Raw genomic sequence first — 18895 nt, 5'->3', positions numbered from 1 at the left:
GGTGTCCGCTGAGGGCAGCCCCGCGCGCGTGCGGCGCGCTGTCCGGCAGGGAACCCAGGCACCGGGCGGGGGTGTGAAAATGGACGGTTGATCGTGGTGCTTGGGTCCTTTTCCCGGCTTTCCACTCCCTCCTTGTCCGGACATCTTCTCTCACGGGTCCCCAGGCGTTGGTCCTCTCTCAACATTGCCTTACTAAGTCCTTGACAAAAGGGGCGTTGTTGAAGCGCTCAGAATACTTGAGCCAACCTGAGTTCAAGCGTCTCGGGGGGGTCCCCAGCTTCCTCAATCAGAGAAGAAACCAAAACGGTGTGAACACCCCAGGACAGCCACAGGGACAGACCGGGGACCGCAAGCCAAGGTGGCCTTGGGGGGGCAAACGCGCCGTCCAGCGCAAAGGTTCAGCGGGGAGCGTGGGGACGGCGATGCCCCCACGACATTCACACGTCCCACGCAGCCGGGGCGAGCGCCGCTGCCCCCCAGAACGGGCCCGGGAGCCACTGAGTCTCAGTACGGTCCCCGAGCGCCACTGCGTCCCCGACGGTCTCCGAGCACCCACTGCGCCCGGGCTGGACCCCGAGCGCCTCTGCGTCCGCGGACGGTCCCCGAGTGACGCCTGCGCCCCGGGACAGTCCCAGCCCTCACCGAGCTCGGGCCTCCACGTTGAGCCTGGGGGTCTGATGATGGGAAGGGGAAGGGGGAAGCCTCGCTCGGGACGTGGCGGTACGTTAGGGTCCGGGGTGGACCAACCCTGGGGCGCCAGAGCGGGGTGCAGGGCGCTCCGGGGCCCCGGGGCGGCCCACGCCCGGGCGCTAAGGGTTAAGCGGCCGCCGGCGGAAAGTAGTCCCGGCCCGGCGCCGGCCCCGCCCCGGCCGGGCGGAGGGACGCGGCGCGCCGCGGAGCCCGGATCCCTGCGCGGGGTTGCTAAGGGTGAAACTTTTCATTGACTTTGCTCACTTCGGGCCGGGGTGCGGGACGGAGCGGTCTTCGCGGGGCTAAGTGTGGTGGCCCCGGCGACGCGTGGCCAGGAAAGCTGAACCGGCCCCCCGGCTACAACCCTCCGGCCTTCGGCTCGCCGACGCGAACCACCCTCGGGTCCGCCATCCCCGAGCCGACGCAGCCGGCCCGGTCCACCCGCCCGGCCTCCGGACCGCACCTCCTGGAAGCTGAAAGGCTCACACGGAGAGTCCGAGTCCCCAACCCGCCTCTCGTCCCCAACGCCCAACCACGAAAAGGACGCCTCGCACCCCGGCCCTGCGGCGCCCGCGAAGATCCGGGGAGCCATCGGCGTGCGCCCCGCGCCCAGGACCACCCTGGCCGGCCGGAGAAGCCGGCACGCCGCCCCGCCGCCGTCGCGGACACCCGAGTGAGTGCGGGAACATGCTGGGGGGGCACCCCCACACCCACCTGCTCCCGCCTCCACCCCGCCCCACGCCGGCTCCCCGGCTGGGGGTGGGGGACACTCCACGTCGCGGCCGCCCTCCACCGCCCGGCCAGCGTTTCCTCGAGCCCCCCACTTTCCCCTGTGCGCCCCTCTCCGATCTCGGGTACCCAGGTTAGGCCCCCCCCCCCGCTCTCTCCGTTTCAGGGGTGGTCCCCTCTCTTGAGTGGGGCGCCTCGCTTTCCTGCTCGCCCAGCTCTCCTGAATACTCGCTTGGTTTTCCTTGTTATGCAAAGAAACCGAACCTCCACCGCGGTTAAATAAATCCGAGGAAGGAAGGAAGGGGGATGCAGGCCTTGTTTTTCTGCTTCTTTTCCCGTGTGCAGGCGGGGAAGGGGTGGTGGTGTGGTGATTGTTAATTCGGGCTCTTTCTGGTCCGCTGGAACCGGAGGGGTGGAGGGAGGTCCGGTATCCTGTGTCTGGTGATGGGATACCGAGTGTGGATTCATCTCAGCTTGAGCTCTTTATCCCCTCGGTGCCCCTTAACGCCTGTCCTGAGGCTGGACCTGCGCCCTTGACCAGAATTCTGGGGAAGGAAAAGAGGGACAGCTCCCAGGCCCTCCCTTCCCCGGGGACAACTTGGGGACCCGCGGGCAGGGTTTCTGGACCTTACTCTAAGAGTAGGTCCTTCAGCTCCGATTTCCCAGGAAAGCAGCACGCCTGCTTTTTTGGTGCCTGCCCATCTGTCTGTGTGGGAGGAGGGAGGAGCGAGGTTTACCACCCTTGGCTCTGCCGAGGGCCTGGTGGGTCTGGTCGCGGGCTGGGCCCATCCGTGGGAGGAGACTCGCGCAGGAGCTGTTCGGGTTTCAGGCGTGCGCTCTTCCCGCCCCTGCCGGGTCCGGTTACCCAGGCTTGGGTTACCAGCGGGGTGAGGCTCGGCGCCGAGCCTCCCTACCCACAGCTCAACCGGGAAGTCCTCTGGCCGAGAGGCCGCGAGGACCGGGTCTGAGTCCTGCCCTGCCTTTCCTGGCTGGGTGCTGGAGCCGAGCCACTGGGTGTTCCGTGCACAGCCCAGGCGCGGCGCCCACCTCCCGCACCCCCGACGGCTCGCTCGCGGGCTCCGGCGCGGGGAGGACGCGGCCTGGCCCGGTGGGAGGTGAGGAGCAGAGCCGGGTGCGGGCCGGGCCCGCGGGGAGGCGACCCCGGGGACCGGCGGGCCGGGCAGGGCTCGCAGGCGGATTTGCACCGCGGGTCTGGCGCGGTGGGAGGGGCGCCCGCCCCGGCCCCAGTGCGCATGTGCGGCAGAAAGTTTTCCTCCTCTCCGACCCCGGCTGGGCTGGGCGCCCCCGCCGGGCATGCGCAGTGGGCCGGGAAGGGGAGCGAGCACCGAAAGTAGGTCACGCGCGGGGCGGCGGGGAGGCCCCGGGTGCCGGGCACCGACGCCCCAGTCCGGGGAGAGGTGGACGCCGCCGCCCCCGGGGCCTGCGAGCGGCAGAGTCCTGGGAGCCCCGGCCCACGCCGCCTGACACCCGCTCCCCCCTCGAGGAGGGCGACACCGCCCCTGCCCACGAGCGCCAGGCTGCAGGGCGGCCTGGAAGCCTAGGTTTGCGGCCCAGCGCGTTTCTTCACTGTCAACCTCCTTTCCCTCCTGACAACGCCGTCTTCTCCCCCCAAAAAGAAATCGTGTTGCGGGTTCTGGTGGCCGAGCGGGGCAGGGCATCCAGGGCATCCTACGCCGGGCCGAGCGGGGGCCGGGAACTGGGACCCAGTGTCCGCTTGCAACATTTTAGCTCCTGGGTGGGGAGGAGACTTCGTTACTGAGTAACGGCTTTCTTCCCTTTTTTCCTTTTTTTCAATGGCCTTCCGGCTGGAGGAGGGCTGGAGTCCTCTGCAGCCGCCTGACACATCTACTTTATTAAAGATGGCCTTGGTGCTCACACCTGTAATCCTAGCTACTCAGGAGGCTGAGGTCTGAGGATCACAGTTGGAAGCCATCGTGGGCAGAAGGGCACATGAAACTCTTTATCGCCAATAAACTACTCAGAAAAAGCCAGAAGTGACTCTGTGGCTCAAGTCGTAGAGCCCTATAAGTAAAAAAACTCGGGGACAGTGCCCAGGCCCTGGGCTCAAGAAAAACAAGGAAAGAAAAAATATATATAGTTATTTCTTTGTTTTCTAATCTTCCCATACTTCCATAAAGATTTTCTTTTTTGCCAATCCTAGGGCTTGAACTCAGGGCCCGAGAGGGCCTGAGCACTATCCTTGGGCTTTTTCTGCGTATGTGGTACCAAGGAGTTGAACCCAGGGCTTGGTGCATGCTGGGCAAGCACTCTACCACGAGGCCACACTCCAGGCCCCATAAAGATTTTCTATGTACGCTTTAGAACTTGTCTGTCACTTTCTCAGTAAGAAATTCATGCCAGTGGTCACCCCTATCTTTAGCTGAAGCCATACAGCACCCAGACACTAATCCTCTGTTCCATAAGCTTCTTGAAGGCAAAATTGGAGCTTGAGCTGATAGAGCAGAAAACCCCATGCCAGTTGTCTGGTGTTTTTGAAGGGTTCACCTCGTCGTCTGGCCTGTTCTGCAATTAAAGAAGCAAAGGTGGCGTTGGGTTTCCTGGTTTATGCAGCGGCATCACTGAAGTATAAACTGGTGTGTATCTTTCATTGCTGATGCTGCAGAAAATGGCTTACCAGTCAGGGCTGGTGACAGTGGTTCTATTGTATTTGGGGGGGGGGTTATTTCCCAGTCTTTAGCCTACATTTATAATGCTCCCATTTTGAGGTTGTACTGTTCAGAGGCTGTTAACCTAGAAGGCAAAATTATGGCAAAGTTTGAGGCAACCTGGGAAGGTGTAGAAACCCTTAGTTTTGGTGCAGTACCAAGTGCCTTGGAATATTGTGTCATCTGTCGACTTAATGTCTGTTTTACTTGCCAGGCACCGGTGATTCATGCCTGTGTTCCTAGCTACCCAGGAAGCTAGTTCAAAGCCAGCCTGGGCAAGGAGGTCCATAAAACTCTTATCTCCAATAAACTACTCAGAAAAAGTGAAGTGGGCACTGGGGCTCAAGTGGTAGAGCATTAGCCTTGAGCAAAAAAAGCTCAGAGACAGCACCCAGGCCCAGAGTTTGAGTCATGGGACCAGCCAAAAAAAAGTGTATTTTACTTGACTGGATGCATGGATAAGTAGTTGAGCACCATCTATATGAGTGAAAAATGCAAGTGAGAAGTGGGGTGCAGTGACTCAGGTCTATAATCCTAGCTACTCAGAAGGCTGAGATCTGAGGCTCATGATTTAAAGCCAGCCCGGGCACTAAAGTCTGTCTGTGAGACTCTTATCTCCAACTAACCACTAGAAAACGGTAAGTGGTACTGTGGCTCAAGAGGCAGGGTGGTAGGTAGCCAGCCTTGAGCTGAAGAGCTCAGGGACAGTACCCAGGACCAGAATTCAAGTCCCATGACCAAAAAACAAAACAAAATAAGCAAGTGAGAATATGATACCCTGAGTTCAAGCCTCAGTACCCCAGTATACATTCACCTACACACAAATTTATTTATTTATTTGACTGTCTTCAAACCCCGATCCTCAGATCTCAGCCTCTTGAGTAGCTAGGATTAGAGGCATAAGCCACTGGTGCCTGGCTCAATTTTATTTTTAAAACATTTAGAGCTCAGTGCTAATGACTTATGCTTGTAAACCTAGCAACTCAAAGTTGAGATCCAAAAGGTTTCAATTTGAAACCAACCTGGGCAGAAAAGGCTGGGAAACTCCACTTTAAAATAGCCAGCCAAGGGCCTGGAGTGTGGTCTAGTGGTACAGTGCTTGCTTAGCATGCACAAAGACCCGGGTTCAATTCCTCGGTACTACATACATAGAAAAAAGCTGGAAATAGTGCTGAGGCTCAAGTGATAGCTTTAGCCTTGAGAAAGTCTAAGGACAGTGCTCAGGCCCTGAGCTCAAGCCCAGAACTGACAACAAAAAAATAGCCAGCCAAAAAGCTAGGTACTGGTGGCTCACGACTGTAATCCTAGCTACTCAGGAGGTTAAGATCTGAGGATCCTAGTTCAAAGCCAACCCAGGCATGGAAGTCCATGAGATTCTTATCTCCAATTATCCACGGGGTGGGGGGAGCAGAAGTGGTGCTGTGGCTCAAGTGGTAGAACAATAGCCTTGAGCTGAAGAGTTCAAGCCCCAGGACCAACAAAAAGCCAGCAAAAAGTAGAGCTGTAGGTATGGCTCAAGCAATAGAGGTCCAACTTTCAGCAACTAAGCAGAGGCACTGAGCTTAAGCGCTAGTAACACAAGAAAGAATGAGAAAGAGAAAGCAATGGATGGAAGGAAGGAAGGAAACTGTGTACACTGTAAAGACCATTCTTGGGAACTGATACAAAACTTTCTTTGAAACTTTTTTCATCTTCAACACCTTGGACATGTTAGTAAACCACCATGGTTCTTCAAAATCCCCATTGTTCTGAGAACTGCTTGAACTCAGGAATTTGAAGTCATAACAAGATCCTGGCTAAGCTTTACCCCATACCCTCAATCCCCCATAAAGATTTTATTCTTGGGATACCTGTGATCTAATAGCCAACTTTTCATCTAGTGATGAACCCAGTCCTCAAAATAGAAAGCCCTTTCTTCCTCCTCCTCCTCTCCTTACTTACCTTGGACTGCCTCCTCAACACTTGATAAGTCTGATCCCGTGGCGTGGACAGGTGTTCAGATGGTCCCTGGAGACCCCACGATAATGGGGTCCCCAGCTGGACACTGGTGAAAAATTTCTTCCCTCTGCCATCCTCATCACTTAGGAACCTCTGTGGGCCACATGATGACGGCGGCTCTTGACCCCCCAGACCTGAGGAGCCCTGCTCCCAGCTCCTCCTCCCCTTTGCGTCACTGGAGTAGCCCAGGTCTGGAATTGCCTTGTTGACACACCTCTCCTGTCATTTTCCTGGTGCTCATGATCTTCTCAGAGGCTCTCTGGATGGAAGGGTTCGAGCTTTAGTGGTACTATGGAGTTCTTTGATTTTGGGCTTTTGTGCTGGCTCTGGGGCTTGAACTCAGGGGCTGGGGGTTGTCCCCAAGCTTGCTCAAGGCTTGTGCTCTACACTTGAGCCACAGCTCTACTTTCAGCATTTTTTCTTCTTGATAGTTTATTGGAGGTAACTGTCTCATGAACTTTCCTGCTTGAGCTGGCTTTGAACTTCAATCCTCAAATCTCAGCTTCCTAAGTAGCTAGAATTACAGACATGGGCCACCTGCACCTAGCTTGGAATTCTTAAATTATTTCTGTAAACCCCCACTGTGTCGAAAGCGCACACACCCAGGGGGCCTGGGGTGACAGATGGCTGTGACCGGAGCCCAGGCCCCAGTTGTGCTGGCAATGTCCTTTCCTGTTCAGTGACCTGTATCCCTTTCCATTTAAAAAGCACGGCTCAAGATTTTCGACTTACATCTTGGCCTATGACAGTTTGGGGACAGAACTTCACTGAGTCATTGTAGAGACAGCAAGGACTTCCTTCAGCGGGAATTAGAGGCCTGCTTGTTTTTTCTTCCTTTTGAAACACTTTTTTTGGGGGGAGGGCAGGTAGTATTATTCATGATAACCTGAAATATAAAAACGGCTGAAACACAATCCTCCTCCTCCTCCTCCTCCCCTCCTCCTTCTTCTTCTTCTTCTTCTTCTTCTTCTTCTTCTTCTTCTTCTTCTTCTTCTTCCTCTTCTTCTTCTTCCTCTTCTTCTTCTTCCTCTTCTTCTTCCTCTTCCTCTTTCTTTCTCTTTCTTTCTTTGTTTCTTTCTTTCTTTCTTTCTTTCAGCTGTAGGGCTTGAACTCAGGGCTTGTAGATGAAGAATCTCACAGACTTGTTTGCCAGGGCTGACTTCAAACCACAGTCCTCAGCTCTCAGCCTTCTGAGTAGCTAGCATTATAGGTATGAGCCACCAGCTCCCAGCCCTACTTATAATTTCTGTTTATCAAATGCCTACTAATTACCAAGTTCAGAATCGGACGTTTGTCTCTAATGCCAGCTTGGTGTGACTGATGATGTGTGGAGCACAAACTGGCCCTGGGCTCTGTGTGATCCCAGGGTTGACACTGTCTTCTTTTTGCTGTTTGTTGGGAAGAAGGGTGTATGTACCTCTACTGGGCATCAACTCTGGGCTGCATCCTCTTTTGCCAAGGCTGGAGCCCCACTTGAGTAATGCTCCTCTTTCCTTCCTTTTTTTTTTTTCTTTTGCCAGTCCTGGGGCTTGAACTCGGGGCCTAAGCACTGTCCCTGAGCTTCTTCTACTTAAGGCTAACTGCTGCTTGAACCACAGCGCTATTTCTGGGTTGTCTGTTTATGTGGTGCTGAGGAATCCAACCCAGGGCTTCCTGAGTGCCAGGCAGGCACTCTACCACTAAGCCACCTTCCCAGCCTGCCCTGTTGTTTTTCCCTCTCACCATCAACCACCACTACTACCTTTTTGCCTGTGTATTCATGACACCTTTCTACTTTCTCATTTCCCAGAACCGTCTGGAGTTCAAGGCTGCCCACGTTGTATCTCCCGCCGCTGACCTTGGCCTGTGCGTGTGAGCTGAGCTGATCGTCTGCCTGGAAGAGGACCATGCAGCTGGAGATCAAAGTGGCTCTGAACTTCATCATCTCCTATTTGTACAACAAGCTGCCCCGCCGCCGGGCAGACCTGTTTGGGGAGGAGCTCGAGCGGCTTTTGAAGAAGAAATATGAAGGCCACTGGTATCCTGACAAGCCCCTGAAGGGCTCTGGCTTCCGCTGCGTCCACATTGGGGAGATGGTGGACCCCGTGGTGGAGCTGGCAGCCAAGCGGAGCGGCCTGGCTGTGGAGGACGTGCGTGCCAACGTGCCAGAGGAGCTGAGCGTCTGGATCGACCCTTTTGAGGTGTCCTACCAGATCGGTGAGAAAGGCGCTGTGAAAGTGCTCTACCTGGACGACAGTGAGGGTGGTGGGGCCCCGGAGCTGGACAAGGAGATCAAGAGCAGCTTCAACCCTGATGCCCAGGTCTTTGTACCCATCAGCAGCCAGAACAGCTCCCTGTCCAACTCCCCGTCCCCGTCCTTCGGCCAGTCGCCCAGTCCCACCTTTATCCCCCGTTCCTCCCAGCCCATCACCTTCACCACTGCCTCCTTCGCTGCCACCAAATTTGGCTCCACCAAGATGAAGAAAGGCGGTGGGGCCTCGAGTGCGGGGGGCGCGGCCGCCAGCGGTGCCAGTGGGCAGCAGCCGGCACAGCCGCAGCCCAGGGCCGCCCGCTCGCCCACCTCCAGCCTGCTGAAGCACAAGAGCCTCTCTTTGTCCACGCATTCACTGAACTTCATGGTGGCCAACACGGCCCCTCCGTCGCAGCTTTCCCCCAATGCCAAGGAGTTTGTCTACAGCGGTGGTGGCTCACGCAGCCTCTTCTTCGACGAGGCTGATGGCCGGGGCAGTGGGGCCGGCCCCTGCAGTGGCAGCGGCAGCTTTGATGTGGCCCAGGCGTTCGGAGGTGGCGCTAACAGCCTCTTCCTGGAGAAGACGCCCTTCGTGGAAGGCCTCAGCTACAACCTGAACAGCATGCAGTACCCCAGCCCGCCTTTCCAGCCTGTGGTGCTAGCCAACTGACCGCCTGCCCCCGCCCCTCCGGCCAGGAGCGCTCGAGACCATGGAAAAGAGAAAGGGAAGGAAAGGCCAAAAAAAGAGATGAGGGCAAGAAAACAACCCAAAATGATTTTCAGTCTTCTCACTCTCATTAGTTCTAGGAGAAAGATGCCAGGCCAGGCAGGGCGTGGGAAGGGCTCCAGAGCACCGAATTGTGTCGAACTCAGCTGCTTGATGTTTTCCTGCCTGCCTCTGATTTATTTAGTTGATTTGGGTTTTTTCTTTTTCTTCTTCTTTTTTTAACATGTAATTTTCCTTATACCATCTTTAATGAGTGGCTTCCTGTGCTGAGAATGGTTCAAATGTGACTGGCTGCTCCCTTCCTCCCACTCCTTTAAGGATTGGTGTGTTCAAGCTCACAGGGAAGGAAGAGCAGCAGCTAGAACCAAACTTTGCCCAGAGCAGGGAGAGGCTGGCCCCATGTCACCCAGTTAGCTCTGGCCACTTGGTACCCTACCCTAGAGCTGATGTCCCTGATGACAGCGAGAGTGGCACTTTGTCTCATTGAAATCCTTTCATCTCTGTCCTGCAGCCCCATCCCACCATCCTCTCCTGGCCCTGGAGATCCATCTATTGATTCATGCCAAGTTGTGTGTGGGGGGGGGTATATGTGTTTATGTTTGCTTCCACTTTAAAGGATTCCGAGCCATGGCGGGAGTGTAAGCCCCTTTGCAGGGCTTCCATGTGGGGGTGATGCTGTGCTGAGCCTAAGACACTCCCAGGAGAAACGCTGCAGACGGAACTGCTTTCCATACTGCAGGGGGATCTGCACTTTTGTTCATTTTTAACCAAAAAATTTTAAAAAGGAATAAAAAAAAAAAAAAGGGCCTGCTCCGAGGGGTGGAATAATATCCCAACCTCTGACACCTCCAAGTCTGGGACGTCACTGACCCGTCATGTGACTTTAGCCCAGGGTAGAAGCCACTCACCAAGCCCTGCAAGAGTAGGGGAGCCCCAGGGAGGCGGAGCAGGAGTTCTGAGTGAGTGCCTGGTTTGCAGTGGCCTGGAAAGGGAGGCGGTTGTAAACACGTGTGCCCCTAGGTAAGAGCTTCTGAGTTGCTGTCCCTGGCCAGCCCATTTTGGGGCTTTGACCCTGTGAGGCCTGATCTGGGAAAGCTGGGCTGGATGGCACATGGCCCAGGGTCACAGCAGTTTCCTCATCCCCTTCCTCTATAGAAGGGAGCGTTTTTCTCCAGGAACAGCTCCAAGCCACTATGCTTTGGCATATGGGCACTTAGCCCCAGGACCCTGGCACCCCACTCCACGCCCACCCCCAAGGACTCCAAGTGGAAACTGCTGTAGCAGTGGATCAAACCCAGACAGACACTTCCCACCTCCTCTCCCTGCCATGGATGCCAGCACTACCTCCCCAGTGGGGCAGAGCCTGCTCTCAGCCCAGCACCATCTGTCCCCTCCACCTCAGGGGCCAGGCCAGCCCGCCCTCCTCCTTGTCCTTGGCTGACTCGCAGGTGACAGGCCCCAGGCAGATGGCTTCTCTCTGGTACAGGTTGGGTGCTGCCTTATCCCCCTTCCAGCCCCTCCCATATGCACATGTGCACACATACACACACATGCATAGATACATACATGCATACGTACATACATACATACATACATACATACATACTGGGGCTGGGGTGGGGTCGGGGGGAAGGGAGCCGAGTCTCTTTGAAACAAGAAGAAAAATGTATGTTCAGGAACATGACTCCAGCACTGGGCTTCCATGCCCAGTTTAGCCTGTCTTTGTCTCAAATCTAGGCATTTTTGCTTCAATTTTATTATTTTTTTTTAAGGAAAAAGAAAAAACACAACTCTGCACTACAATTTACCTGGTTCCGTAGGACTTTTTTTTTATTTTATTTTTTACATTTCTTGGTGTCCGTTTGTATTGATAATTTGCTACATTTGTAAAATGTAAGAGGTATATATAATATATGTATATTTCTAACGTAAGAAACGTAATTTTTTTTTCTTTTCAAGATTTTTCTTAAAAAGAGGAGATAAACAGATATTTTTTCAGGAAAACAAACTTTAAAATTTAAAAAAAGAGACTAAAACCTTTTTCTCCCCTTTTCCTGTCCTCTGTCTCTGTCCTTGTTCCCAAGGAAACAAGTCACACGGTGAATTACTTTGTCAAGAATGTAAAACTTGTCTGTTCAGAAAGGTGGCTTTCCCACCGTGCAGAACGCTCTGGATTCTTCGGTCTCTTTAGGGATGGAAGGGGATGTTGAGGCAGCCATGGGGAAGAGCTGGGGGTGCAGGGAAATGACCTGCTTTTCTTTAGTGAAGGAGGAATACAATCACATGTTTTGTATTCAGAATGTGGTGCAATATTTTGGAATGGGACATTGGTGTGTTTAGAGATTTAGTTTAAAAAAAAACAACAAAAAGATTGATCAAATCTGTACAGTTTATATTGTTCCAGATTTTTTTAAGTTTGTATTAAAAGCATGATATATAATAGCCTTTGGCTTGTGAGCTTGTTTGAGTTCTGGAGTTTCTTTTGGTTGTGGCTCAGCTCCCATGAGCTTCAGTTTGTCAGCCTTGCAGTGACTGAATATAGTCAGCCAGTAGTGTCCCCCCTACTTTGCTCCTTTTCCACTGGGTATGAAGCCACCTGTGAGCCAGGTAGGTGCCAGTGGCTCATGCATGTAATCCTAGCAGCTGAGGAGGCTGAGATCTGAGAATTGGAGTTCAAAGCTAGCCTAGGCAGGAAAGTCCATGAGACTCTTATCTCCAACTACTAATCCAAAAACTGGAGGTAGAGCTGTGGCTGGAATGATGGTAGAATGCTAGCCTTAAGCAAAAGAAGCCCCAGTCCTCTGTATTTCATCTAGATCTAGCAACTACCCCCCTGTCACTTTGCTGAGTAAAAATGGACACAGAAAATCCACCAGAACAGGTTCTATCCATAAACCTGAGGCTGAATTCTCAGCCACTTTCTGGAACTGCCTGAACCAGGACTAAAAGCCACTTTGTCATTAGCTGATATCCTTAAGATCTCAGCCACCACCTCCCTTCCCAGAGTCATGTGTTTCCATCCCTGAGCCAGTGCCCATTAATGCCACCCAAGGCCCCTGGGCTGAACTGGCAGAGTATTTCCGAAAAATCATCGTTGATTCCCATTTCACAGAAACCTTGTCATGAAGGAGTCATATTAATTTTCCTTGGAGAGAAAAGGCTCAAGTCAGATCATCTGCCCAAATCCATGTAGGAAGTGGCTTGTGTCTGCTCTTGTCTTTGTTTGATGTACTATGTGTGTGTGTGTGTGTGTGTGTGCTTATACTGGGGCTTGAACTCAGGGCTTATACACTGTCCCTTAGTGTTTTCCGCTCGAGGCTGGTGTTGTATCACTTGACCACAGCTCCACTTCAGCTGTTTGGTTGGCTCATATCTGTAATTACCGACTCAGAAGGCCGAGATCTAAGGATTGTGATTCAAAGCCAATTCAGGCTAACAAAGTCCATGAGATCCCTACCTTCAATTAACCACTGTGGCTCAAGTGGTAGAGTTCTAGTCCTGAGTAGAAAAAGCTGAAGGAACTTAAGTGCCCAGGCCTTGAGTTCAAGCCCCAGTAATGACACCAAAAGAGACATACCCTGATACCGCCAGGCTAAGTTGAGAGGGCATCAGAAGTGTGGTACATCTTCACACCCAAGCATGTAAGCTGTACCTAGAAACTAGAACTCTTCATAGAGCCTGGGCCCTGGGTGTGGGTGGACTGTCGTCCACGTGCTCACTCCTGTTTACACTCGTATAAACACAGGTCCTGACTCAGCCATGCTCCACCTGAAAGGCCTGGACAAGGCCCAGCTCAGGTGCTGGAGCTTACCTTCTTGAACAATCTGTCTGGCTCAATGGAAGTGTAAGCACACTGCAGATTTGTAGAAACCCCTCCGTCTTCCAGGCTGGGATGCACAAGAGCTTCTTGTACATTTTCACTTCCATGTATTCACCAATGCAGAGCAGAAGATGTGGGTCTGTGAAGAGCTCCCTGGGTCCCCTGCCCTACAACAGGAGAAGAATGAAGATTCTGGAAGACTCAGAACTTGCCCATAAATGCCTCATACTCAAAAAATGAATTTAATAATTACATTTTAAAAAGTTTCTGCTGGGCACTGGTGGCTCACACCTTAATCCTAGCTACTCAGGAGGCTGAAATCAGAGGGTCACGGTTCAAAGCCAGCCTAGGCAGTAAGTCTGTGAGACTCATCTCCAATTACCAGAAAACTGGAAGTGGAACTATGGCTTAAAGTGGTAGAGTGCAGCTGGGCTCGGTGGCTCACGCCTGTAATCCTCGCTACCCAGGAGGCTAAGATTTGAGGATCAAGGTTCAAAGCCAGCCCAGGAACAAAAAGGCCTGAGACTTTTTTTTTTTTTGCCAGTCTTGGGGCTTGAACTCAAGGCCTAAGCACTGCCTGTGGGCTTTTCTCAAGGCTAGACCTCTACCCCTTGAGCCATAGCACCCCTTCTGCCTTTTCTATGTATTTGGTACGGAGGAATCGAACCCAGGTCTTGATGCATGGTAGGCAAGCACTCTACCACTAGACCAAACTCGGAGCCTCTCCTTTGGGGGAGAGGGTCATGGGGCTTGAACTCTGCCTGGGCACTGTCCCTGAACTCTTCAGCTCAAGGCCAGCACCTACCCTTGAGCCAAGCTTCACTTCACGTTTTCTAGAGGTTAATTGGAGATAACAGTCTCAGGTTCTTTTGTGCCTGGGCTGACTTTGAACCTTGATCCTCAGATCTCAGCCTCCTGAGTAGCTAGGATTACAGGGGTGAGCCACTGTACCCGGCTAAGACCTGAGACTCTTAATCTCCAATTAACCTTTAGAAAACGGGAGTTTGGCCTAGTGGTTAAAGTGCTTGCCTAGCATGCATGAAGACCCGGGTTCGATTCCTCGGAACCGCCTACATAGAAAAAAGCCGGAAGTGGTGCTGAGGCTCAAGTGGTAGAGCTCTAGCCTTGAGAAAGTCCAAGGACAGTGCTCAGGCCCTGAGCTCAAGCCCAGGACTGGCAAAAAAAAAAAAAAAAGAAAAAAGAAAATGGGAAGTGGGGCTTGGCTCAAAGATAGGGCGCTGGCCTTGAGCTGAAGAGCTCAGGGACAGTGCCTAGGCTGAGTTCAAGCCCCCATGACCCACAAAAAATAAAAAGTGATAGAGTGCTAGCCTTGAGTAAAAGAGCTCAGGGACAGCCCTGTATTCAAGCCCCACAACTGACAAAAAAGAAAAAGCTTCATCTTTGACAAAACCTCTGTGGGCTCTGCTCTGTGGTGAGTGGGACTACAGGAAGGAAAGCAGGTTCAGGACTGGTACATGCAAGGAAACTGGGACTCCACAGCTGCTGGAAAGCTTGCTGGAGGAGGTGGGGAAAGAGGACACGTTAGCCTCAGGGAGAAAAGGAAGGCCACATCCCTCCCCAGGGAAGCCCATCAGGAGGACTTTTGCACAAGTTACCCCACCTCTGGCTGAGGGTCCCAGGTTATGGGCAATGGTCCCTCAGCTACTCACTCTGTTTATCATCACATGGCACCAGGGGTCAGGTTATTTAGCTAGGTTCCAATTCCATTCCTGCCACTCTCTCCCCCCCCCCCGCCCCGGGGCAGCATGAACAAACAATTACACCTACTTTTTTGGGGGGAGCTGTGGTGGTGGGGCTTGAACTTAGGCCTGAACACTCTCCCTGAGCTCTTTAGCTCAAGGCTAGCACTATGCCACTTTGATCCACAGTGCCACTTCCAGTTTTCTGGTGGTTAATTGGAGATGAGTCTCACAGACTTTCCTGTCTAGGCTGGCTTTGAACTGGGATCCTCAGATCTCAGCACCCTTCCTGAGGAACTAGGATGAAAGACGTGAGCCCCTGGAACCCATCTCATTTCCTCCTCTTTAAAATGGGGATCATGGGCGGGAGTTTGGCCTAGTGGTAGAGTGCTTGTCTAGCATGCACGAATATCCGGGTTCGATTCCTCGGTACCACATACATAGAAAAAAGCTGGAAGTGGTGCTGAGGCTCAAGTGGTAGAGCTCTAGCCTTGAGAAAGTCCAAGGACAGTGCTCAGGTCCTGAGCCCAAGCCCAGGACTGCCAAAAATAAATAAATAAATAAAATAAAATGGGGATCATTGTACATCCTGGTGAACGGGGAATGAAATAACGATTGGCAAATGCTGAGTACACTGGTGGGTCTGGAATAAACAGAACAGTATCGCTTTCATCATCAGAGCCATTACTGTCCAGCCTCAAATGCCACTGGCAGGCCTAGTCCAGTCTGCTTCCCTGAATCAGCAAATAGGACCGAACCCCAAGCCAGCCAGCAGCAGGACTGGCTAGGGTGGAAAAGAAAACTGCATTCTCCAAGTCCAGCCTGGGCGCCCCTGCCAAGGCGAGAAGCTGCCCTCAAGAAAGTTTCCTGGAACTGTGTCAACTCTACCACTCTACAGGGGCTCGTCTTGCTCCCTCAGCATGCGCCAGGTCCTTGACATGTGTCCCTGAAAGCTCCTGGGGGTTCCTTCTAGAGAAAGAGACACAGGCTGAGTGCTGTAACAGCGAACCCCACTTCCTCGCCCTCGCCTGGTTGAGTCAATGCCCTGGGGCTCCAGGATCAGGCTGTCTGCGCGGTAGCACTGCCACCTCTCTAAGAGTGATTGGGGTGGATGGCACACTCTCTTCCTTTCCTGTCTGCCCAGCCCAGCCAATTGCTGCCTCGGAAAGGGCTTAGGGGCAGCTAGGCACCAGCTGGGAGGTTGCTAAGACCCTGAGGAGTCTGCGGATCTTCTGAGTTTGAATTTAGGGGATCAAATGGGTGCTAGGTCTTCAAAGCTGCTGATTTATTGTGTTATCTTGAAAGTCTCATTCAGACAACAAGGAACATGGGGCTAGACCCTAGTCGAGTGACATTTCTAGGCCAGCACCTCTTCTTGCCCTTGTGAGGACCTTCGGAAGAGCCCAGGGGCTGTCCACCTTCCCTAGAGAGCAGGGAAGGAAGACGTATGGGCTCCCAGTTAGAAGCCAGGAAAGTTCCCATGAGACGCTTGTTTCCAGTGAACCACTCAAAAACTGGGAGTGCTGTGGCTCAAAGAGGTAGAGAGCTCAAGAGCAGTGCCAGACCCTGAGTTCAAGCCCCACAACTGATGGAGAGGAGAGAGAGAGAAGGGGAGGGGACTATAGCCTTGAGGAAGGCAGGTAAGGGCTGTATCATGATCTCTCCACCCTCATGGGGGTAGGTGAAATTTTTATCCCCCAACTGCTTCCTCAGTGGAGGGTGAGTTTAACTCCAATATTCACTCAACAAACTTCCCGAGACTCTTCTTTGTGCCCGACCCTGAGCTAGACTCCAGGGATGGACTGGCCAGAGGAACAGACCCAGATTGTGGAGAAGAGGTAGAAGGTTCTAGTGGTGAGGGCAACGGGATGGAAATCTAAGCCAGGTCATCCTGACTTGAACTTCCAGCGGGTCATAATAAAAGAATGTCCAAAGCGCAATGAGCTCCCAGAGAAGGCTCCGATACAGCCTCAGAACTTTCCAGAGCCAGTGGGGAAAATGTTTGAAGAAGGAGGGAGCTATGTAGATGCTAAGTGCTGCAGGATGATGAGCTGCTATGGAGAGGCCCCAGAGGCTCATGGGCAGGGGGAAGAGGAACAAGTCTCAAGGTCAGAGAGTGAGAAGCCAAGTATGTTGGCACATGCTTACAACCCTGACCCTGGGGAGAAGGGGGCAGCGAGCCCAACTTCCCATCTGAAAAAGCCAATAGGCATCTTCAATTCACACTTTCTGAAAGGTGGCAAGAAGTGTCTCTCTGTCTATTTCTCCCTATTTTAAGTCTGTTATACTAAAAAATCAATCCTTGCTAAAACTTTGAAAAATGAAATAAATTTTAAAAGCAGGCTTGGAAGGTGGCTGAGTGGTAGAGTGCTTGCCTAACATGTCTGAAGCCCTAGGTTCCATTCCTCAATACCACATACATAGAAAAAAACTGGAAGTGGTGCTGTGGCTCAAGCAATAGAGCACCAGCTAAAGAAGCTCAGGGACAGCGCCCAAACTGAGTTCAAGCCCCAGGACACTGATTAAATTAAAAGCAAAAGGATGGGGGGAGCCAGGGCTCATGTCTCAGATCTGTAACCTAGCTACTAGAGAGGCTGAGATCTGAGAGTCACGATTCCAAGCCAACCTAGGCAGGAAAATCTATGCCACTCATCTCCAATTAACCAGCAAAAAGCCCGAAACAGAAGTGTGGTTCAGGCCGGGGGAGTGGCCTAGTGGTATAATGCTTGCCTAGCATGCACGAAGCCCTGGGTTCGATTTCTCGGTACTGCTGTGGCTCATGTGGCAGAGTGTCCTAGGACACGCTGAGCAAAACGTGTCCAAGGACTGAGCCTAGGCCCTGAGTTTAAGCCCCAGGACTGAGAAAGAACAAAAACAAAACAACAACAACAACAACAAAAACAACTGCTATGAGTACCAGCCTTGAACAGAAAGGCCCTGAGTTCTAGACCAGTAGGTACCAGTACCAATAAATACATTAATTAGTTCATTAAAATAAAGTAAAGGAGGGGTTAGAACTCTACCTTGTGGCAGAGTGCATGCTTAGCGTATATAAGGCCCTGGGCTCAAGTGAACAAGCCAAAAAGCCTGATGGATTGAAAGACCCAGGCAATGTTCAAGTATTCATTTCAGTCAATATCCATGGCCTCCTGCTACACTGCAGAGCCTGGCTCAGCAGAAGCCAGACCACACTTCTCCCTTGCTAAGTAATCAACTGCAGCTGATGAGACAAACGTGGAATGTAATAAAGTAATGAAGACACCTTCGCAGGGCTAAAGGCCCCGTTCTCCACAGGGCTGAGGCGCTCAGAGAGGAGTGAATTAAATGGAAACTTGGAGCCTATGTCATCTCTGCCCTTCCCAGCTGTCCCAGGCTCTAATCCCCCTTCCTGCTTGACCCTGTGGTCACAGCTTGTGACACAGGTAGCTTTGTGTGACTCCAGCCCTTTGAAAGGCAGCAGCTCAGCTTTCTTCTCTGTAACTGGAGGAAATGAGGCCATGCCCAGCTCACCGGGCACAGGCTCCATACAGTTGGTTCTCTGAGAAGGCCTCTCACCTTAGGATTAGAAGAGGGTGGGAAATGCCCAAGGCAGGAAAGCAGGAGCCCAGCTGGCTTATCTGAGCAGTGCCCTGGGAGCCCATGGCGAGCCTCACTTGAGGTCATCATCTAAGCAAGAGACATGCAGGGTGGCACCTCGCTTCAGCAATGCTGGGAGTGGGCTGGGTTTAGCTAGCTGAAGGGCTGTGCTAGTCTCTGTGAGGGCAGCTCTGGCCTCTTGTTCATGCCAGAGCTTGTTCATGCCACATTGGCCCTAAGCCTGGAGAGGGAGGGGGCGGGCTAGTGCCATGGGTCAGTTGGGAGGGGGACCTACTAAGATCTTTCTCTGGACACAATGTTCTAGGCCGCTCCACAGTTTGGCTGGTAGACAGGGAACAGTGCCTGGCAGAGGACATGGGCAGATGCCAGTCTGAGCAAAGGGCTTGCTCCCAGAACCTGCCCCCCCACCTTGGGCAAGGAGAATGCCAGCTCCCTGGAGGCAGGAGCCTGGTACTCTGTGGGATGCTGGCAACCCCTCTCTGTCTATCTGTTCCCTTTATCACCCCACAAATGCCATCATTTGAGCTACATCCTTTTTTTTTGTTTTTGTTTTTTGTTGGTCATGGGACTTGAACTCTGGACCTGGGCACTATCCCTGAGCTCTTCAGCTCAAGGCTACCCTCTACCCCTTGAGCCACAGCACCATTTCCGATTTTCTGGTGATTAAGTAGAGATAAATCTGACGGTCTTTAGTGCCCAGGCTGGCTTTGAAGCAAG

The 18895-nt window shown here is 52.8% G+C and overlaps 1 protein-coding gene across 1 annotated transcript; it reads left to right on the top strand.

Annotated features, from left to right (window-relative positions):
• Window positions 1-331: 331 nt before the first annotated feature.
• On the top strand, window positions 332-11430 carry Tob2 (transducer of ERBB2, 2). The gene is made up of 2 exons (XM_090328804.1): window positions 332-1363; window positions 7894-11430. Exon 2 carries the CDS (start codon window positions 7991-7993, stop codon window positions 9002-9004), a length of 1014 nt encoding a protein of 337 aa, XP_090184930.1. The 5' UTR covers window positions 332-1363; window positions 7894-7990; the 3' UTR covers window positions 9005-11430.
• Window positions 11431-18895: the final 7465 nt, after the last annotated feature.

This window comes from Megascapheus bottae, chromosome 2 (genome assembly GCF_031878675.1).
Source record: "Megascapheus bottae isolate mThoBot1 chromosome 2, mThoBot2.hap1, whole genome shotgun sequence".
Classification (NCBI taxonomy): Eukaryota; Metazoa; Chordata; class Mammalia; order Rodentia; family Geomyidae; genus Megascapheus; species Megascapheus bottae.
This window is presented reverse-complemented; position numbering and strand designations above follow the sequence as displayed.